General features: G+C 41.4%; 1 protein-coding gene across 3 annotated transcripts in view; it reads left to right on the forward strand.

The window, feature by feature from the left end:
- Positions 1 to 23,191, forward strand: part of GREM2 (gremlin 2, DAN family BMP antagonist) — a 38,379-nt gene that overhangs the window by 226 nt on the left and 14,962 nt on the right. Inside the window, exon 1 of one of the 3 annotated variants that reach the window (XM_074580021.1) lies at positions 138 to 422. The exons of 1 other annotated variant lie outside the window; for it this stretch is intronic. Coding sequence is in view for 1 of the 2 variants with exons in the window: in XM_074580016.1 (XP_074436117.1) it covers positions 19,449 to 19,468 (20 nt within the window). In the remaining variant the exon portion in view is untranslated. Of the gene's footprint in view, positions 1 to 137; positions 423 to 19,373; positions 19,469 to 23,191 lie in introns of those variants that run through there. One more of the 3 variants, XM_074580016.1, reaches the window with a different exon arrangement.

The following is a 23,191-nucleotide window of genomic DNA, read 5'->3' on the forward strand; positions in this document are numbered from 1 at the left end:
CGGGCAGGGAGGAGCGGAGCGGCGGGCGAGCGGAGCGTGTGGGGCGGCGGAGGGGAGGCGGGCGGGCTGGCGTGGGCTGCTCTGGGCTGTTTGGGCCACCGGAGCCAATCGAAAGCTGGGGCTTGATCCTCTCGGCGGGCAGCGGCTGCGCCCAGCCAGTGCCGAGCTCCCCCTCCGCCGCCGGGACCGGCAAAGCCGCCCCGCTCCCTCCACGCACCGCTCTCCCCCCCCTGCCCCCCGCCCCCCGGGACACTGCGCGCCTATGGGCATCTGCAGCCAGCGAGGGCTTCGCACCACCGCCGGCAGCAGCAGCGGCAGGAGCGGACGGCGACCGCCACCCCGCTTCGTCCCCCCTTGGGACCTATAGGATCTATAGCTGGCAGGACGGAGCGCGCTGCGGACCCTTCCCCGCCTCCCTGCAGGTATGGGGCGGCCGGGCGTCCTGCTCCGGCACCGCCGCTTCTCTTGTCCTTTTCCTCCTGCCCTCCGACGCCCATCGCCCCTTCGGGGCAGGCAGCGGCGCGGCGCACCGGGCGGGCTGCGGGCCGGGCCGGCGGCGGCGGTGACAGCGCGGGGCCGCCCCGCAGCCCCTCGCCCCGCACCCCTCGTGGGCGCCCACCCTGCCCGTCCCCACGCCGGGGTCCCCGCCGCCTGCCTGCCTGCCTGCCTGTCTGTCTGTCTGTCTGTCTGTCTCCGCGGGGAGCAGCGCGTCCCCCGCCCGCGGGGCGTTTCCAGGGGTGCGGAGCTCCATTAGCCAGAGCCGGCTCCCGGCTGGGTCCCGGGGCTTTGCTCCCAGCGCGCTGGGAAGTTACCTGAAGGGCCGGATCCCTTTGGGGTTGAAGCGTCGTGTGTGCCCTCTCCGCGCTCCCTCCCAAGTGGAAAAAAAAAAGGTGGTGGGGGGGAAATAATCTCCTGCTTGAAACCTGTGCCCCTTTGTACTTTTCTTTCTTTGCTTTGGGTTAATGATGGTTTGCGATTATGAAACCCCACGAGGGATCAGCTCCAAGAGCGAATAGCATTACTTGAAGTCATGAGTTGGAAATATATATATATATAATATATACGCGTATACATTGTTTTTTTTCCCCTTGCAAATGAGGATTATAGTAATACAAACCCATGGCCGTCTCACAAGGAGCTCCTGCTTGACTTTCTGCTAAAGCTAAGGAAATATTTGCGCGTTCACAGGTCTTGCAGAATTGGAGTCACAGGTCTTATAAAAAACTCGCAGTGGCATTTGGCTGAACAACTCTTGTTTTTAGCACGCTGTTGTGAAAGTGGTTATATAACTTTCGGTGGGTTTTTGAGGGCAAAATTAACAGCTCATAACAACTTCAACCTCTTTTTTCTCTGAAAGAGAAGAAATAAACTGAATGAAATCCCGATAAGTAGTGTCAAGTGAACTTCAGCCTGATAAATGACTGCGGCAGAGATTCCCTAAGGAAAAGCCCCAGGTTAAGAATCCCACAGTCCTCCCCAGATTCGCGAAGCAGCAGGTGCAAGACCAAGCAATGTCTGCACAGAGCCCTAATTAGCAAGCTGGTTATCAGGCCACTTCAAGGCTATTTCTTGCTAAACCAGGGAGAAATCAACATTGGGTCAGAGTCTTGTCTTCCCACCAGTGCCAATACAATACAGATACGGTGTTCCCTTCGGGGGTTAGTTTGTTGCCTGAACTCCAAAAAGTACATGCCGCTGGAAATATTTGCTTAGGATGCCTGATATATTTTAATGCAGATGCTTTGCTTGCTAAACTCGGTGTGTAGTTCTCCGGCTTGCCTTTCCTCATCTCTTTCCAAAAGTTAAGGCAGAATAATAATAGTCTAAGATTTTAAAGAAGGGCTCTGAGAAGAACAATTGAATAGAAGTAAGGCACAGCAATCTGCGTATTACTGAGAGCCAGGATGTGAGGGTTCCGTCTCAGTATTCAGGCTCTGAGCAAGGGACCTCTCTCTCTCATTTTTGTTGCACGGTCCTCATGAACTGCCATCATCCCAGACGTGCAGTGAAGTCCTAAATTCTAAGCATTTGTGCGTGATTACTGTGAAGCTGAAAAGAGCAGACCGATTTGCTAAATCTCTGTTGTAGGATAAGTGAGAAACCTAGCAGGCAGGATTTTGCTTTCTTGCATCTCTTGGAGCCCACTGATCGTGCAGAGCTCTTGTGCGCGGGGAGGAGGTATGTCTGGTGACAGTGAGGTTTGCTCAGCCTTCCATTGCAGCATGATAAGTAGGTGAAAGATGTGTCAGTGAAAAGCATCAGTAAGACCTCTAAAAAGGTGCCACAAAAATAAACGCCAGTAACCCTAGATTTTGAGCTCATTGGTTTAGCTGACCTATTTGCTTTTTATTTAGCTTTCAAATAGGCTGTGCTGTCATGCAATATGACTTTCAATGTGAAACAGAACAAAGGTACGAGAAGTTGAAGAATAAAACTTGGGAGATTTTTGTTTCTTTCCACAGTATCAGGTGAGGGTAAAAATTCATATCTGAATTGCCAACTGAACTATATTGATAAATCCTGTCCTTTGGAAAACGCTTGGTTTCAGTCACCGTTTGTCAATGCTTATGAAAGTAGATCCAGATCATCCTTTTCTGTAATAAATAGTTTAGTCCTGCTTTGGTTTTGCTTGATAAATTTGGTAACTGGTAAATTCCAACTGCTCAGTTTCATAGTTCTCCACACACTATTACTGAATTCACATTGCAATAATTCTAGCTCAAGCATCAGAAACTGGTAAATTCCAATTTGGAATTCAAAAACTGGAATTTACCAGTTTCTGATGCTTGAGTTAGAATTGGTTCAATGAGCAGTTCGAGTCAGCGTGCAGATTTACTGACATCCGAAGAGTCTCTTCAAGAGCAGCACAAAAAGGTCTTTGACTTTGCTCTCACAGATGCTCGTGGGTGTGGTTGTGCATTTGTATTAGCGTTGTCGTTCGTGTCGGGAGTGTACTTTTGACGCCAGTCTTCCAGTTGTTCCCACTTACTGTCCATCTCCATATACCTCATGGTGGGCCAGCTGGATTCCTTTAGGATGAATCTAAACTAGAAGATGTGATTGAGTCATTGCTGGAAATTCAGTGCATGTGACCAGACCAGAGCTATCCTGAAGTAAAACCCTATAAAATGAGTACAGTGTTGATAGAAAGTCTTCCACCTTAAATGTTTTGCTCCGTATGTCTGTTGGGCTGTGCTACCTGCTAACGCAGGCCTGGTCCGTTTGCAGACCACTCGTACGGATGCACCGTGCAGTTTGAAGCAGACACTAGACGTTTTTCCCAGGGGTGCGGGATAGTCCCTGCTTCTTGCACCACTGCCTACGCACACACACATGTGTTACCAGGAAGCTCCTTCTGGCTCAGATGGAGAGCACAACCCTGCAACAAGCTGGGGCTGCCATACTTGCATATACGCACGCTGATGTTCCTTCAGTTCTAAAAGAATATGGCTGTTTTACTTTATTTTATAGTCTGGCATGTGATAGCAGACTACTTTTTGAGTGTGAACTTTGGATAATGCAGCCTTGTACTTGTCTGGTGAATGTGAACGCTGCAGTTGCATTTAGGAAAGGACTGCTGGCGCTTCTTCATGGTTGTTTGCCAGTCACCGGCTGTAGCCCTTCTGCGTATAAAGGTTCACGGGGCTGTGTTTATGTTCCTCATTGCCTTTGGGGGTGGTGAGAAATGTTGGCTTGAAACTGAAAAACTGTCATTTAGAAATGCTGCCCCGTGTTTTGTGGGTGCAGCATTTTGGTTGACTACATTTCCCATAGCACACCAGATGTATTGCTGTGGAGGAAGAAGGTGCCGCCTGTGGTGGCATTTCTGGGTCCCAGCCCATCATGGGAAACATCCTCCGGCTCTGGAGTCCAGTTGCCCCAAGCAGGTGGGAATGTGCGATGCCCAGGGACATGTTTAGAAAGATCCACTTAAAATTTAAAGCTTCTGTTTAAAAAAAAATGCTAAAACATTTTTTTCCACTCTAACGCTGAAAACTTTTCAGTTTTCTGTTGTTTGGTGATTTGGATGACTTTTTTGCACTTTCTTGTTTTTCTTTAGTTTGCTTCTTTTGTGAAAATTATTTTAAATTGAATGATGATTTTGTTAATTATAAACCATTATATTTTGTATGAGAGCGTTTCTAACTAGAAAATACATTATGGGAGCAATTAGGGATCAAATCCTTCTCAGTCAGTAACGGAGGATGGTCGCCATTGCTGCAAAAATTGGGCTTCTTGCTGAGACTTCAGTTTTACACACATTTTCACAGGGATCGTGATGGAAATCATAGGGCTGTGTGTGTATAGCATGAATGATATGAAGCTTCTTCTTGTTCTGGATCACTGTGACTGCTCCAAGACTGCTTTTAGAAGGCAGAAAATGTTGTGCTATTTGGAACAACAGGAACTGAAAAACAAGAGAGCTTTTTCTTCTCAGACGACTGTATTTCTGTTGCTGGAGGTTGTCTACTCCAAACCTTATTGCGACGCATAGCCGCTCTGTGGGATGAAGTGTAGATTTTAACATGAGTTGATCTGATTATGGGTATGTCACTTGAAACCATGCTATTTCTTGTTCTCAGTGCATTAAGACTTTTATTAGCAGTTTTTTAAGAAGATTTTTTTGAAGCCTGTTTCAGAAAGGGAAACAGGCCATAAGAATCTGTCTTGCTCCAGGTCGTCAAAACAGAGGGCAATCTGTCTTTCAATATCTGGAGTGATGCAATCGTGGCAACTTCAGTTGTAACCTGTCTTTGTCAAAAAGTCATCTTACAGCATCCACTTTTCACATTCATTTTTTTCTTCTGGGCATAACCATGCTTATCTATGAGATTCTGTATTTTTTTTTTTTCCTGTTGTAGCAGTCTACATAATATCTGTAAGAGTTATAGCAGCATATTTTAGATTAGTCACAAAATTAAGGGGGATTTAGTAAGGTCAGTTTTTCGTAGAGGCTGTGCTGCCATGTAGAATTAGTTATATTGTAAATGTATGTGGTATATAGAAATATGTGTTCTACTGTCTTTACTACAAGCATCTTTATAGAAAGAAAAAGGTAAATTGATCTCTCATTCCAGACAGTTTTAAAGTCATTATTCTTTAGGAGGAGAGTATTTTAGGAAACCATACTTTGTAATGAAACTAAGAGGAAATGAAAACCGTGATACACTCAAATACAAAAAGTCTCATAAAGATTACATTTCTGCCTATTTTGTGTTAAGGAAGTGGGAGAAGTAAAGTACACTGGGAAAGGAAAATATATTATTTACCCTCCAAATTTCATTTTGGAACCAGTTTTTATTGAGTGTGTTGGGCAATGCACAAATACACCACCAGACTGTGGATTTAACAGCAATAAATCTTAAAAATTTCCCAAATTTTTAACTTCTCTTAAACCTTGGAAACAGCATTTGTACAACTCATGCAGAGTGCGTTGTTGACCTTGTCTTGTACAAACACTTGCTGGAGTTGGAAAACTGCATTGAGCTGGTGCTACAAGAGAACTAGCTGCCCTTCTTCATGTGCGCGCAGTTTTGTGGTGGATTGCAGCCATGTCTAGTCTATTCTTTTGCTCCCCTTAAGCGCTATTACGATAATGCCAAATAGCCTGATATTCTACAGTAGTGCTAACAAACTGCAAACACAGTGCATTGTGGAAATTCTGCATGACCGTTTCTGGCATGAAGCTGCAGTTTTTTCCTGGTGCAAATCTCAGACCTAATCTCACTTCCAGTGAGGCCAAAACACTAGTTGGGCTTAGAGTTGAGCGAGATCCTTCCCATAAATCTGGCCAGTCTCCATAGAGATAACATCTGGAAAGTAGTCATTTAAAAATATGTGGGAGAGCTTGGGACAGGGGTGTAAATAGTGGGTCAGAGCTTCTATCCAAAATGAAAACATCCCGGCTCTCAGATGTCAGACATCCTTGCTCTAGGCATGTTTTTTGTTATGATCCATCTATCGTTTGTCAGTTCCTGTTCCGTCAACATAATTTGGAGCTCAGTGTCCTTTGCAAGGACAAGAAGAGGTTGACAAGCAGAGAAGACGGGGAATATGTGAGCGTGTTGCATGACTTAATGGATACATCCAGTAAAGTCTCCTGATAAAGAGAGAGATGGCTATCGCTCCTATTTCGATTTAATTTGTTCCCTGGCTGACACCTTTCGGATTACTACACACTGTGGCTTTATACTAGGCATGTTTGTTGACTTTGGTCTATGTTCTTCATTAATGAAGCCCATGGAAACTATGCCTGATCCTTCAGTGAGAACAGCTTCTGCCCAGATACTCTTAAGAGTGAATACTTACAAACAAAAACAATTTATAAGCACCTTGGATTCTGTGTAGGCAGGGAAAGATTGTTGATCTGCCTCTTTAATATTTCCGTTCCTTACTGAAGCCGAGCCTTAAGTAAAGTCATAGCCCAGAAGTCATGTTTTCTTAAGGGTATCTGAAGCTGAAGATTCAAATGTCACATAAACTGATTATTAGGAAAATTTATCCTTTTATTCAAAAATCACAGAAGATGTGTGAAAACAGGACCATCGTATGCTGTTTTTGTTGTATGTAATGACCCTTCTTCTGTAGGAACCCTGAAGCAAGCAAGACAAATGCACGCGGTTGGAAATTGAGCTCATTTCTGTCATCTGAAACTGTCTCGCTTTCAGGTTCCCAAAGTCCCTTCAGTTACTTCCACGAAGTTATTCAACAGCTCAATCTAGGTTATTTTTTTTTAACTGTTAGACAAATCCCACCTTTGTCTACCATAAATTCCTCCCAAATGAAGTGAAGCTTTAAATACAAATTGTACCATAATAAATCCCATTTGGTTTTCTTTATCCGCTTTTTTTTAAAGTCGTCTGCACTTGATGTTCTTTCTTCTTGAAGGAGCACTGAAAAAGCTCCTTCATGAGTGACAGTCTACTATTTTCTGAGTTCTACATCCAAAATGCCAGGAATTTTCTACTATTTTCTGAATTCTACACCCTTCAGCTCAGCTAAACTGCTTCCAACTAGAAAAATACTTTTATGTTAGTGTTTCAATAGCTGACTTTCAAAGTATGATACGTGCAAATGCTATTTTGAGTACCTATCAGAAATTGCCAATCTTCTCTTTATAAAAATAGTCTTGTTTTTTTCAGTATAAAATCCAATATTTTATAAAACTTTAGTTTCTTTGGAAACAAGTTTACTGTGTCATTCCAAGTTGAGACTAGTTCTTTTCTGGACATCTCTAAGGTTTCTTTAAAAGAAGGATATGATATTACAGGAAGAATGTTACTCTTGTTTGCCAGAGAGCTGTTCTATGTTTACTATAATAGGATTAAAGGAAATTTGAAAGTCAACGCTAGCTCAGTGGGAAACTGATAAACACACGTTGTACTTGCAGGAACACTCTGCCCAGTGGTATTAGGAAATTTATCACTATTTATTTAGCAGTTCAGACTTTATCCGACAAACAGATTTGTTGTCCATTTAAAACTATGCCAGACGTTGAAAGACTTAACAATATGGCTGTGATTTGCAGAATGTGAACTATTATACTGGCATGACCATCTCATGTGGCTTAGGATTGGGACTCTCATACCATAGCCTCTCAAACAAGGAGTCTGTAGCTTATGGATCCTGTTGCTTTCCAAAGTCTGTGGTTTGATTCCTGGCACTTCTGGTTAGGTCAACTATTATAGCCACAGTCATAAACAGTGATTTTCAGAATCTGAGCAAGCTAGACGAGGGTGTAGCTCCTTGGAAAGGTTATTCTGGAAGAGGCAAAGCCAGCAGTATCTCTGGATCCATATCTGGTATTGGCAGGCTTGAGAAGCAATGGCAGTCCAGTCTCATATTTACTAATGTTTGTTTATTTGTGCCTTGGCCAATGTTTCAACTAGAGAGTGAATTCTGGAGAAAGAAAAGGCCACAGGCATGGCTTTCCATTCCTAAGTACATGTTAAGAGGTCATTTTTACATGGACACAAATGCTTACAAATCAGAAAATAGAACAAAGTAATTTTGCTATGAAATGCATATAGGAAATATTTTTTTGAAGTATCAGGCATAGAGGGGAATGCATAATCATGATGTAATACATAAGCTACTGTTGCAAATGTTTTCATCACCTCCAAAATGGAAGATATCTTGCAAAAGTGGGCAGCTACTCACTGCGTACTTCTGAACACTGGAAAATCCCAGTGGACTATTCCCACCATGTGTTGGGAATTAGTAGAAACTTCAGGATGGAGTCACTGTTGGTTATGGAAGCTCCTGCTGTGGGCTGTTCATGCTGTGTAGGGTAATACAATTATTTGATAAAAAGACAATTAGGGAAAGTAGTTTATTTCTAAGCTGCTCTCAGCTTTGGAATATCTTAGAAAAGTGCCTAAACAGCATGGATCATCTTTTTTTTTGTATGAAATTTGTGGGTTTGTATGTTATCTGTGAAGTCACTTGAAAATAACCATTTCTTCCCCGATTCCTGTAAGATGTGAATGTGAGCTGCTAATCTGCTTCGAGGTACTCAAATCTCAAGAAATCTTTTTCATCCTGTTCAACACACTTGTGCTGAGGAGGAATAATTTAATTTCTCCTGCACTCCACTCCCACCCAAAATGATCTTTAAAGGTGTGGAATCACTGGAAATGACCTTTCCCAGCCAGCTGAGTTATCCTTTCATTATGGTGTGTGCCTCTCTATTGTAACCATGGCCGTAGCACAGACCAGCGTGTTGTGGAGTCTCTCAGGCTGCCAACAATGATGAGAATTTTCACTTTGGTTTTAGCTGCTCCATTCAGACAGTGGAACTGGAAATGCATGGGTGAGAAGTCCACAGCAAGGGTTTCCTATCTCAAGGGAGACTGTTGGGTATCTAACTCTACGGGCGGTCCAGACTTCAGGTCATGATGGAGCCGAGTTCTTCTGCAGATCTGTCCTGGGCAATTTCACCTGCAGATTGAAGAAATCTCTATCTTACTTCCTCATTAATTAAAATAAAATGTTGCCTATTTGAACTCTTCTGCTTAGCTTCATCCACATAGATAGGCTCCAATCAGAGCGCTTGCAGTTTGCTCCATTATATACAAATTGTAACTCAAGGCTGCGGCAAGTTGCCAGTTCATCTCCCCACTCGGACGCCAGCTTCATTTACTCATATAAATAACTGGATAGCAGTCAAATGTGATTGACTTAAGCTGTTACTTTTTCTGAATGTGTAAAACGTAGGAAGCTTGAGGTGCTAATGCTGTGCTTCTTGGTTGTTTTTTTTCCCCACACTGAAACTTAAGCATAATTGTTGAGAATACTGAAACGCATTTATCATTGTTTTTATCATGGGTTTAGATTTATCTTTACTGATTACAGAACAATGCAAAATTAGTTGGTTTTTACTGTCATATTAGAACACGCATGGTTACATTTATATTAATTAAAGAGAGGATTAGTTTCTCAATAAAAGTGAACTTTAAGTTACTTTAGAATCATAGAATCATAGAATAGAAGTTACTTTAGAATCATAGAATCACTTTAGTTATGAAGTATTCCAAATTAGATTATTTTCCACAAGATATTTATTTTTTCCTTTAAAAACATTTGAAAACTGGCTTATTTTATCATGATTAAGGCTGATGCCTTAATTTGGGCATCAAACGCATTATAACTTTTGAACTTCCAGATGCATGGTACAAACTGCTAACATATATAACAGTTAGTCAGATAGCAATGCTGGTGGAATTTTTTGGGGTGAGACTCATGCTTCAGTTTTGCTTTTAAGTAAGTGCTGTCATCTTGCTAATTGTAAACCTTTCCTAAAGCTTCTGTGATGGCCTTTTGCTTTCATCGCATGACCAATTTCTTCAAGGTGGCAGAATCTAATAGTCTCTTAAAAGTATTATTAGTCCGCTGAGTATTCCAGCTTTGTTATGCTGCCCATCGCTATGCCTGTGCTGTCACTTTAGCTGGGCATAGGCTAAACTTGTGCTGAAGGAATTGTCTTGCCCTTGGCTCTGCAGCTAGCCGCTAGGCTGTGTCTTCATTCTGTTACAGGCTTTCTTTGTGACGCCTGGCGTGTCTAAAATGGTACACTCAACGTCTATGGGAAGCTGGCTCAGAAATTGTGCTGTAAATGTTGATGTAAGTGTTCAAAACACTGCATGTCCTCCAGCTGACAGCGTTCTTAGGTGCAAACTCCTTGCATGGTGTCTTGAAAACCCTGGTATCACTGGGTGGCCTTAGTAGTCTAGGTAGTCAGGCTCAGTTGCTAAGTGTGGAAGATCTTTGAATAAGGTTGCTATTTAAGAGACAGCACAAAGGCCAGCATTCACAAATTTTCTGAACAATAAACACAGGATAATAAGGGCGATGAGGCACTGGAACAGGTTGCCCAGAGATGCTGCGTGTATCACTGGAAGTGCTCGAGGTCCGGTTGAACAGGGCTTTTTCTGAGCAGCCAGGTCTATTGAAAGATGTCCCTGCCCAAGGCAGGGGGTTTGACTGGATGAGCTTTAAAGGTCCCTTCCAACCCAAACCATTTTGTGATTTCCCTGATTGTATAATGCTGTCATCGTTTGAACAGAACCTTGTGGGTCACTTTACAGGTTGTAAAAACTGTTACTGTCATTGAACAGTTTTTTTAAAAAAGCATTAAATGTTTCTATTACAAACTGCTTACTACAGTGTGATATATGTGTATGTAAGCAAATAGGAATAGTAGGTAAAAGTGATAGCCATGACCTTACGTGTAGATGCAAAAAAAAAATATTGATGTTTCACTTTACTGGAAAGCCTATAAGGATGTGAATTCTGATGCAGATTTGCACACACTGAATTAAATGAATTCCTGCACAGAGGAGTAGAACAGTGTATTACTTCAACACAATGCAAAAATACTTTGATACTTATAAAAAAAAGCCACTGTTAACTATGCCTTCTATATAGTGGGAATTTCTGCCCATTGTGTATTGCTCTGCTGTCCTCATTATTTAACGTTTCTAACCTGGGACATCCAAAGCTGCTGATTATGGTTTGCACAAGGTCATCCATAGCTGTAAAATATATTTTTACTGTAGTAAAAGAAAGAGACACCAACAGCTAATTGCCCTTGCACTTTTCCCTTTTGAAGTAGTGTATCTAAACCCAAGTACTTTAAAGTAGGGAATAGAGGATTTGCTTCTGATGAACTGAATTATTCCATACATAGATTGTTCTGGTACATTTCAGTTGTTTTTTTTTTTACTCTATACAATTTTGGGAGTGATTTTAAGTTAATATCATATTTAAATGGTAACTTTCAAAACAGCTATGTAAACACTTAGGTTTTATGATAAAACTCATATAATTTAATTCTGAAATTATTCCATCAGTTTTTTGAACTTACATATATTATAAAAGTCAGAATTAATTTCAAATTTGAGTGAAACTTGCCTAGGTATCTTGAGATACGGAGTTACCCTATCAAAGATATGTCCACTAAAGAGTTGACATTTACACTTCTGAACTTCATTCTTTAAGAGTCACCTTATTTATAGCAAGATAAATGCACTTTCAGCTCTAATTGCACAGAGTGGCAAAAACATTCTTTGGATAGCCTAAGTAATCTAAAATATATCTTATCTGGGGAACCTCAGAGGATCTATTTATTCAAAAAGTTAGGAAAATTTAAGGGATGTGTACTTACATCCTGAATTTCAGAATATACAACTGCTGCTTGCACATTTTAGGAGGATGCTTAATTTCTTTTAATTAAATAGAATACTTTAAACATCATAAGCTATGTTGTCACAGAGTTTATAGGACAGATATCATGCCATGGTAGAAATATATACGAGAACTTGAAAAGTATATTCAAGAAGAAAATCCAAACAGATCAATGCTTTTATGTAATGGAAAAAAATAAAAATGCAAATAGTGACAGAAGTGAAAAACAAGTTAAGCTTTTCACTGGTCTGTCAGATTTAACTATGGGTTAAATTCCAGACTGTTTATGAGTTCAGAGTGGGGGAGGGGGGATGGTGGTGTTCAACAAGTGTTTTTGGTTTTTTAAGCACCTTTAGGATTTTTTTTTATTCATTATAAACTCTTCCCCTCATTCACTGGTGGTTTTAAATATTTTTAAATGGAAATTGAACACATTTCCCAAGAAATAATTACAAAGGGCATCTTTACCGTAAGATATCTGGCTATAAGCTAACAATCTCTTAGGATGTAATCCTTTTCTAGGAGTTTATACATACAGCTTGCTGTTGTTAAGGCTTTTCATCAAGAAGTCAAATGGGATCTATTCCTCCGGAGGCTTCCTTGGTTAGCATGTGTGAGGGAACTCGCATCTAACTGCTAGTAGATTTTGTGTTGTGTAACCTTTGCAAGAATTCGTTGCATGTTAACTCCTGACAGATAAAACTACTTATTCGCTATTGACTTATCTTTGAGGGATGATTTACTTTGTCGCTATTTGGTCATCTTCATGCTATGTTGAGACAGTGGTCTCTCTCCAAGTCATCTCGTGGCATGCAGCTATTTCCCTGATACAAAGTTGTAGTTCGAGATCTGCGGGAGGAATGTGCAGGGGAAAAGGAAGACAGACCAACGTTGGCATGTTTTTGAATCTGTGCTTAGGACAGCAATCATTGGTGCCTGCGAAGAGGAGGGTTGTACGTTTGTAGCTTTTGGTTGCTCCTGTTTATTGGGTTGCTCTCCAGGACGAGAACGGTTAAGTATTTAGCCATTTTTTTTCTTTCACTGCTTTTGCTCATAGGATTATGTTATTTTGCCCCACAAAAAAAAATAATCTTGAATCAAGAACCACTGTGACATTGCCATTATGCCTGGGTCACCTTCTCATATCAGCTTACCCTTTACCTAGAATATGCCTGTTAGCCCAACCTTGCATATGTATATACACACACACACATATATACATACACGTATATATATACACATGTACACACACACATATATATGACTTGCAATAAAACCTTGACACATGCATAAGTTAATGAAAGGAGCCTTTTACTTTTATTCTAGATATTTCAGCATGGTCTCTGAGTAACTTAGGAAGAATCCAAATGTATCTGGCCCCTCTGGCACTGTTTAGATATGTGGAGGGTAAAAGTAGCCTTTGCCTTCTTCCCTTCCACCTATTTTCACTATGCAGAAGACTGGCCGATTATGAAGGTCAAATGAATGCTACGAATAACAATGTCTAGAGCACTAGTTGGGTAATACAGAGCCGCAACCTTTTTGTTTCATGTTGGGCAATTCACCTTAAATCTGTATCTGAGAGTGCGAAGATTTTCCTTTGCTCAGCGTTACAGAATAGAGAATTTTGCAGAGTCCTTACGCAGTATGTGAAGCTGTGAAGCTAGACGAAGCTGACCAAGCCTGGACTCGATAAGCCTTGCAGAAAAGCAGGAGAGTAGCAGCTACGGTAATCTGCTTTGTGGTAACTTGCCTAGGTGCCTTCCAAATGGACTGAAGTGCTCTGTGAACTGAGCTGCGAAGTGTTACGGAAATGCAAGCCCTGATTTTCCAAAGCAGCTGCTTTGGAATGTGGACCTGAGCAACCTAAGTAATTCGGTAGCGGCATCGCCATAAGGACTATTGAAGAACCTAAAAATGAGGTGACCCGCATCAGGAATTCCCCTGGGTGAGGCAGACACCTGCATTCTTTGTGCTGTCGATAGGGTTTGGCTTACCGTGTTCATAAATCGGTGTGCCAAGGTGGGGAATTATTGAACGTCAGATAATACTGTCGAAATGAGTGTTTCCAAAACCCTGCCTCTCATAAGTGGAGGCTCTCACAGAAGTGCTGGGGAAAAAAGGTGGAAGAAAGACTGAGAAATGCTGCAAAATGCTTCTTAATGCTTCCATCTTAGGATCGATGTGCTGAGATTTTCCTTATGTAAGGCAAAAGGTGGAACTGAAGGCTGGGAAGGATCACTATGAGGGTTGAATGCATAGGTTAAATTACACTCTGGAACTAAAGGTGATAAAATCCTCGGAGCTATAAGAAGATGTAACTAGATCCAAAGTACAGCTAAACACATCTTACCCCCTCCCCTCCGCTGTCAAACCCTTACATAGGGAATGGCCCCGGGTGCCAGTGGCCAGAATGTCACAGTTCAGAGCTGGTGAGCTTTTCAGAGGCCGTTGGGATTTCCCAGATACTTTTGAGGATCACTGAACGTGATTTTACTTCAAGATGAGAAACTCCTGTGTAACAATAAATTTCACAAGTCCAAAGTTCAGCTGGGAGCTGTGCACACAGAGCAACACAGATACTGAATTCTTCATTGATGCTGTATTAGCATTGCATGAGGAGAGATTAGGATCAGCCCTCCTTTGCTTAAATGATTTGCCTGGTACAGCCAACTGGCAGAAACTAGGGCCTTCCAGCCAGCAAACTGTACCAAACAAGACACTCGGGTTATGAAGCCTACAATTAATGCATACATTGTGGGAAAGTTAGCATTAGCTTCAGAAAAATAGTCAGTTATTTGTCATCATTGTCAAAACTGAAGTTAATGACTTCAGGAGGTCTGTCATCTCTGATGTAAACCTTAATCAGATCTTAATTTGGCTCCAGCCAAGAGTGTAAATCTATGGGATATGGGGGGATTCTAATTAAACTTTCCTATTTCTTGCTTTAGAATATATGGCAGTCATGCAATGAAAAACTCCTCATTCAGTTACATTTTTCCCTTACAGCAGGTTGTATTACAGCTCTTTCTCCCTCTTCCCTCACCTCACTGTTTTACCCACAATGGTCTTCCATTCAGTTCTTCCTAGACCCTGATATCTAAGGTTGTGGGGAAAAAAAAATGGTGGTGGATTGTTGTTATTTAATTATTGTAGGCTCAAAATTCTTAGAAAGGCATGTAATGGGAGACTGAACCATTCTTGGATGTCCCGTCTGAGCCTGTCGGGCAGCTCTGCTAAATCGCAAAACCAAGGCACTAACGCAAGCAGCAAAGTTGGGGTTTCCATTGGTGCCTATAACAGGACTTCCAGACTTTTGCTGTCTTGTACATCTTTAAAATGAGGGAAATTGTTCAGCCTTACAGCACTTACATACCTTTTTAGCCACAGTTTATAGAACCTGTTCAGCTGTTGGTGCTCTCGTATAGCCAAGGACTCCTGTAGCCCTGATTAGGACAAACTGGGCTAGGTTTACTTAATGTGTTCCACTGGGCAGAAAACAGACATTTGTGGAGTTTTCTCTCCCCTCATCCTTCTTCCCCATTTATAGCCAGACGAAGTTTAGTCAATTGAAAGTAAAATAAAATTGTAAATATGCAAAATAACTAAGGAAGAAACATGATACTAGGAAGAAATGAAAACCAATTTGTATTGGAATCACAAGATATTCCAAGAACTTAAATGTTGTTAACCTATTGTTTTAAATTACTTCCTGGTAAACATTTCTGGTGTGGTTGGTGTTTTTTTTTTTTCATCTGTCAGCTGTCACAATAACTCCTCTGTAAGCATTTGCTGATTACTTCAAACTGACTGAGTATTTTTAATGGCAGTACTTTTTCTGTACACCTGAACTGTGTGAAATATAAGCGAGTCTACATGAAGACAGAGCCTTGCCTTGTCTAAACGACTGGATATTTTAAACCTCAAGGACTCTGTATTGATATTCCCATAGGGTAAAATTATTGGCTCTATTGAAGTAAAATATTTTTATTTTTAATTGATTCTAATGAAGTCAGTGTTTGTCAGATACATCCTCGGCAATAATTTTAAATACATATTTGCAGAGACTCATCCCTCCCTCCGTTTTTCCCCCTGAGCTTACTGGACACAGTGAAACGGTGTGTGGGATTTCTTGGTGGTAGAAAACATTGCAGTATTGCCTACTGCCTGAAGCCTTGCGGCTTCTTCTCATCCTCTGCTGTTTCAGGATTCCGTCTTGTATTAAACTTCCCTTTTGTCTCCGTTCTACAGTAATTCCTTGGCAATGAGGGATGTACTTTTTATTAGAATCTGAACGTAGGCATATCCACACGATTGTTGCTTTGCACTAGGTTACAAGAGAGTATGAACGTAGCATTGATTTAAAATACATACCAGAGCAACTGGCTTCTCTCAGGAATAGCAGTACTAAGAGGAATTGTATTACGGCTACTAAATAACAGTAAATAAATAATAGTAAGAGTAAATAACAGTAAACAAATAACCAATATTAGTGTTGTAAGTGGCTCTTAGGTGAATGACTCTTTCCTGGTTTTTAGGAACCCGCACACTGCGATACCACTGCACCTCTTTAATGTAGTCAAAAATAGCAGACTATATCTAGGTAGGGGAGCAGTTCCTCACAGGGAAAATGTTGAGGAGATGCCTTTACACTGTAGGCTAATTTTAGGGAATTAGCAACAGTAAGTGAATCAAATTTCAAAGCTGATCTCAATCTCGGGACGATAAAACAGGCAGATGGGAAAGTGGACTTCAATTCCAGTGTGTGTTCAGTTTCTGTTTGAGGGCAATTTCATTTATTTATTTGCTGGGCTTTGTGGGAAAGGGAGGGTTGGACAGTGGATACATCTTCACAGGGTATTGCTGCGCGTGTAGGACAAATACCATAGCTTTATGATGACAGCTGTTGACAAACTATTCCACACCTGTTAATTATGGGTATTACGAATAGAGAAAAATTTGGGTGTTTGCTGTCACGACGACAATACAGATGTTTTGGTCTGTGCAAACCTCTGCAGTTTGTCTCAGATCTTCGAGGATGTGCTTGTTTCTGGGCTTGTCCTGTCGTCCTGAGGCCTCCAGATGAGAAGCCACTCAGCTGCCCCATTCAGTTGCTGGTTGTGGACTTTGGTGGCTCCATCAGCCAGTGCAGCAGCACCATCGCCCCGCTTCTAGTTCAACGTGTCTGTCGCTCTGGCTCCAAAGGGACTGGGAGGAAAAAGTACGATATGGCGTGATATTGGCACGCTATTGTCTACCCACGCTGCTAATTAAGCAGTTTTGACTTCTCCGGCTAGAAATCAGTCCTCAAAGACAGTTTAAAACTGTGCCCAAATTAGCCTTATGTGGAAGATGGTGTGGGTGTGTGTTTTATGGGTATTTAAGTATGCTTTGGGAACATAACTTATTTCCTAACGATTTATAAACGGCATTCATTTTCTTCAACAAATAAAGTAGGAATGTTTTCCCTAAATAACCTAAATTTTGGAAAACCCAAGGCATTCTGCAGAATCTTGAGTCTTGACCTCTTGCCAACGGAGGAGCATGAAACAAATGTTACATATTCTGCCTACAACAAAAGAAAACAAAATGAGCCTTTAATTCTGAAGGAATCTGATAGTATCTGCATTATAAAGGTGGTAGGTTGACAATTAGCAGGTTGCAGTGTGTTAAACATAAGGCTGGCTTTGAGCAGTGGTTTAGTGCCTCCCATAGCAAAAGTACCTTAAGCTGTACTGCAAAAAGAATGATGATGTCTTTCTGTGCTAACTAGCATGAAGCATAAAAACCTAGGAAGATGAGAAATGACAGAAAACTAGGCAGAATTCTGTTATAAAGATGGTTCTTTGGAGCACAGTAATTTTTCCATATAATATATACATGTTTATTTACTTAAAAGGGAATTAAAGGGACTTTGAGAAGTCATCTGGCTCATCTCCTCTTTGTTACAATCCATTTATCTAACAAAATTCCCGGCAAATGTGGTGATAATTTTTTTCGCCTTTTGTGTCAGTTTCTCCTTAATAAGCCTGATGATAAGTCTACAAATTTAGGCAAATCAGTTCCAATGCTTCACTGTCTGTATCATGGTCGGTGCTTGTTAATAGGAATATTGTCTGAAATCTTATTTGCCGACATTATTGCATTTGCATCCATGAAGGGTAAAGACATACTGTTTCACTCTTTGTGATAGCCTTGTATGCTATGTATAGCTTTGAAAGCTATTAACATCACTCCTTTGGTCTTTGCTTCTTTGTATTAAAGATGCCCAATTTCTGCAATCTTGCCACATTAAGTTATAGTTTCTGTGTATATAAATGCTCCTGTTTTTCTTCTTTGCCTCCCTTCTAGAAATCTTCATGGCTTTCCTCAAGCGTGACACCCAGAACTGGCACATAACCTATTGCTTTCCATTCTGCATTTGTGCAGCCATGTTTTCAAGTCCAAAAATAGAACCTCGATTTGTCCTTAATGTCCTCAGCATACCATCAACAAAGTGTGGTGGGCATAGATCTGATGGGAGGCTTTTTGAGATTTGTATACAATTAGCTTCTGCTTTTGGATTTTTTTTTTTATGAGGAGTCTCTTGTCCTACTGTGGAACATGTTGGGACAGATGGGTTACTGTGGTGGCCATTGTGAGAGACATCAGTGCACACAGGAGCAATATACAATTTGGTGTGTGTGTGTGTGTATGGCAGTTGACTTAACAAAAAGCTGCAACAGGCTGCAAACTTATCCAACCTTTTTATTATTTTTTTTTTAATTACAGGTGGGTAGGGTGCGTTCCCTGATGCTTTTGACTTGCTGGTGTGTAGGGTGTGTTGCCATGCTTTTCTTCTGATGCCTGGTAACTTCAATGGGCTTTTGGACCCAAATACAGGAAGACAATTAAGTGTTTGCTTAACTTCTACAGTGTTAGTTTATAAGCTGTCCTCTCTTAACCAGAGTCCTAATTACTGAAATGGTGTGAGCTCATGCCTATATGAGAGGTTAGTCCAGTAGATTTATGCATATATGCAACTGTAGTTAACTGCAAAACAGCCCACATGGTACTCAAAATTATCTTGGCTTTTGGAGAATGAAGATGCCTTCATTCAGTAACAAGGGAGAAGCTTAATGCACAGGTTCTGAGCATAAGCCTGTGCCCTTTGAATGGCTCGTCGCTGTGGTATTTGTACCCTTTGACTGGGTGGCAGAGATATGAGCTGGTGCTCTTTGGCATTGAAGGCTTCACCTTAGACCCTGACTGGTCAGGTGCTATTTCAGCTTTCTGCTGATCGAATGCACCTGGATAACTTGTCTCCTGTTTTTCTCATTCATGTATTAAGATCATCACTCCATTTCTTACCACGTCATGTGCATGCACAACTTGTGCTTTTGCCTAAAATCCGTGTGAATTTAATAGACAGAACAAGTGAACAACTTTTGTTACGGTTCCAGTGCTTCATTCTGAAAGGGAGGTTGGACAAATGTTTGCATTCAAATTATGTTATAATTTCTCATAGATTTCTTTTTTCAGGTTATTAACCAGCAGATTGATTCTGCCTCATGAGCATTTTTGTCTCATCTGTTACCTGGAAAGACAGCGGAAAACTGTCCCTCCAATTTCTTTCACCAAGCCACATTACTTGTTTGTTTGTTTGTCCTTAAATTCAGGTTTTCTTAATTTTGCAATGCACTAATTGCATGGGTATGTAGCATCTTCACAAAAAGGAAGAAGAGACACCTTGCCACGGTCTTCAGTGCTAGATTCTGGATCAGATGTGGAGAACCCAGCAAGGGTAGGTGTTAGGGCAGGGCGGGTGAGGGGGGCATATGAATAATGGAGAAAGAGCGAAGGAGAAGGCATCAGTACCTCCGATGTCATGTAGATTATTCCTAAGCAGTCTAACCAGTGGTTTTATTAAATCACGTAAAAACCCAAAGCCTTGGTGGAAGAAACCTTTGAAATTACAAGGCAAGATACTCAAAAGTCAGAGAGTAGGATGCAGCAGTTATACTACATTTTCATGGTTCTTTTTCCATCTTTAATATTTAGGTTTGCACTACAGTTGCAGGGCACATTTTCAAGATAAGATAAAAGATCCTCATTTTAAGTACCTTGTATCCATTCAGAACTTGAGATAAATGCTGCATACCTCTTTTGGAAATCTAGTCGAAGAGCGAGCTGCAATGTTTAAGACACTTCCGGTGGCCACTGTGGAGGAGTATGTATCTTCCATAGGGTCTGCCTCTGATGTGCCAGCCTATACAAGCATCTTGGATGTACGTACCATCTGAAATGGTACAACTCATAACATCCTGTTATTATTATTTTATTTCCTCGCACTGCTGTGAGACTGTAGCCCTAGCACCAAGCCATTCAGATACAAGGACCATGCATCTCATCTAGGAAGCCAAAGCATGCAGTCTTGTCAGTCAACGCCGCCTTTATCAGCCACACCCTTCCAGTTACATTAGCCTCCTCCACCCTGAAACAGGTAAGTTGGGTGACAGCGTTCCCAGGCCCCAGTTTGGAAAGGAGTATCAGGGTGCGGCTTCTCTGCTGGTGGAAGGCAGCCTCCCCGTAGGCTGGCACCGGCAGGGCAGAGCTGCCCAGCGCTGGCACGGGGGCCCCGGCGGCGCCACTGATCCTGCCGGCAGATGGAAAGCCGGCCGGCAAAACAGAAAAAAAAATAAAAAATAATAGCTTTTCAGCTGGATCAGCAAACTCGTCTTGCTGACTGTGTGGCTGCATGGTTGTTAGTCCTGGCACAGGGTGGCCGAGGACTCTGCGTGTGTGCGTGTGTGTGAGTGTGTGCACACATGATTGTGTTTTGGGCTTTTCTCCGTGCCATTACTTGACCTGAAAGTGGAACGGCACTATTCTACAGTGAATATATATAACTGGAATATATATTTGAACACACGCTTGCGTGCGCTGGGTGGAGGAAAGGTGGTGCCAGCGGGGGCCAGGAGCTGTGGGACTGTGGGTCACAGTTTGAATCAATCAAAGTGCAGCCTGCACCAGGTGACAGCAAGAGGTGATTTAAGCTTTATCTCAGAGGGGCACGGGTTGCAATTAGAAATATAGCCAGCTGACATTAATTGCTGGTTTGGTTATTTCTCAAGGTCAGGTACAGGGTTTTCTCCGTGCCATTACTTTACCTGAAAGTGGAATTGCACTATTCTACAGGGAATATCTATAACTGGAATATATATTTGAACCCACATCCTGCAGTATTCTTATCAGAATGTAAAATTGAGAGAAAAACACATAGGTTTTAATTCTTTTGGTCTGTGATTATTTTCGTTTGGGTTCAAAAACCTAGGACAAATGACCTTCTTAATGTTTTAGGGAGAATGATAAAATTCAGGGAGTTTAAATCAGGACCTCACCACCTACATCACAAAGCCTAAAGACAGGAAAATAATGTTGGGTATAGTATTATAATTCCCTTTAGGTCTATGAATTTTATGTTTAATCCCCATCTGATAACCCAGCTTTAACAGAAAGTATGGGTAATGCCTCTTTGTACTTTTTCTCCCACTACCCTTTTCTGCAGATTTTAGTGGGTTTTTTTTTAGCGGGGAATGTGAACGGAATTACCTTCAGTTCATGTGGGTACTGAAACTCTAAGCTTATGTTCATTAATTGGGAAGATCTTCTTGCTTAAGCTGGTTATGAGAAAGATAAGTAGCGTGCCCCATTGGCTGCATTTTTGGATGACTGGTAGTAGTTAAGGCTGTTCATTTTCCGCTCAGCGGTGTTGGTTGGGTGTATGTGAAACACAACTGACAAAGCAGGACGGTTGGGGAGCTGCTGAGTGGCTCCCAAGCCTTGTCTGCCTTCTGTGTGAATGGCAGCAGGACGGCATTACCACCCCCCGAGTCGTGCATCTGGGCGCCCCGCAGAGGCACTGGTGTATAAACACGTAAGCGATGTTGCAGCCCAAAATGACACTGGAGGCTTTGTAGGTGTGGGAACAGGAGTTTGCGGGATTGCTCACGTTGATTCAAGTGACATGTATGTCCCTGTCACCTATTTCTAAAGTGTCTCTAAATCTCATCTCTGGTTTCTGTTAGATGCTTTGCCATGGATTTGGCAAGCAGCTTTAAACAATTTTTTTTTTTTGAGGGGGGTGGAGAATAGTCATAGAGAGGACCTTATTAAAACCACGGTATCTAGATGGGTTCTCTGTGTCTTCTGTACATTTATGCTGTAAACCCACTCAGTAGCTTGCCTTCTTATGTCTGTTTTTATTAATCCAAATGTGCCTCTCTTGCTTCCGTTCCTATTCAAGTCTGCAGTGCCATTGTGTATTCTGCTTAAACCATATAGTTTAATGATTTAATTCGCACTCCTTTTTTTCTTTTTAGATAAGCTTAAGAGTCCTCCCCTTCAGCCTTATAACAAAAATGTAGATATGAAATTGTGCACTTGCTCTGATGAAGCCTTTTATGTCATTCATATCGTAAAACAAGGCTTTGATTTTGGGGGCAGGAAGGAATTAAAAAACCCCACAAATGTGCCCTGTGTTTTTAATGAGCAGAATTTTGCCAAGTGGCAATTAGTATTCATTGGTCTTTGTCCTAATTAGGAGCTTCTTAGGGTCCTCTAAGAAAAATGGGTTTTGGCAAGTTAGCAGATTTTTAGGCAGGTGAGCTACTTTTAGCTTTGTCTTTGCTAGATGCATTTTTGATAGTATTTTTCCTAATTGCTGTTCCATTTCTCTTTGACAGTCTGACATTGTCCATGTTCCTATGCTACCCAAATCGCTGGTCTGATCTGTATGGAGCTTCTCTGCAATTTTGTGCTGGAGAAAAATTATGGAAGCTGAAATAATCACTCAAAGCAGAAACTGTTGTTCTGAAACTAAGTAAGGGAAGAGAGGAAGCATAGTCTTGTTTTGCTAAGCCAAATTCTTTACTGAGCCTCCTTTCAAAATACAAGCATAAAAAATCCCATGGGGCTGTGGTTATCCTTGACCCATTGAGGACCCTCATGTTACGTGAATTGTGGTAGCTGACCCCAAGGGTTGTTCAGAGTTGAAACTATTTTTTTTTTTTTTTTTGTGTCCCCACACAATGGGAATGAAAGTTTTCAGGTGAAGTGTTGATCAAAACTCTTTTTTTGAATTTGCTTTTTCACAGGAAAAGGTATCAGCATCCTTGGACTGAAGGTCCTAGTCCAATTTATGTGTATTTTTTAGGGCTTTCCCATTACTGAGGCAAAAAGGTGTTTCATGTTAACTCTGTGGGTTTTGAGGGTTTAATAATTTTACATTGAAAGTATCTTAAAACCAATTTTTGCTCACTTCACGTCCTTCTTCAAAAGGAAAATAAGGACGAATTCAGAATTTAATAGTTCAGCTGCTCCAAAGTGAAAATGTAGGCCAATGGTCAGGACTTAATTTTTCCTCCAATCTGGAGATGAAGCTTTCAATATGTCTAGTTCTCATAGTGTCAGAAAATATTTTCTGTCTAGCTTTACTTGAGATTTCCATCCTTTTAATCCCATATTA

Source organism: Larus michahellis, chromosome 3 (assembly GCF_964199755.1).
Source record: "Larus michahellis chromosome 3, bLarMic1.1, whole genome shotgun sequence".
Taxonomy (NCBI): domain Eukaryota; kingdom Metazoa; phylum Chordata; class Aves; order Charadriiformes; family Laridae; genus Larus; species Larus michahellis.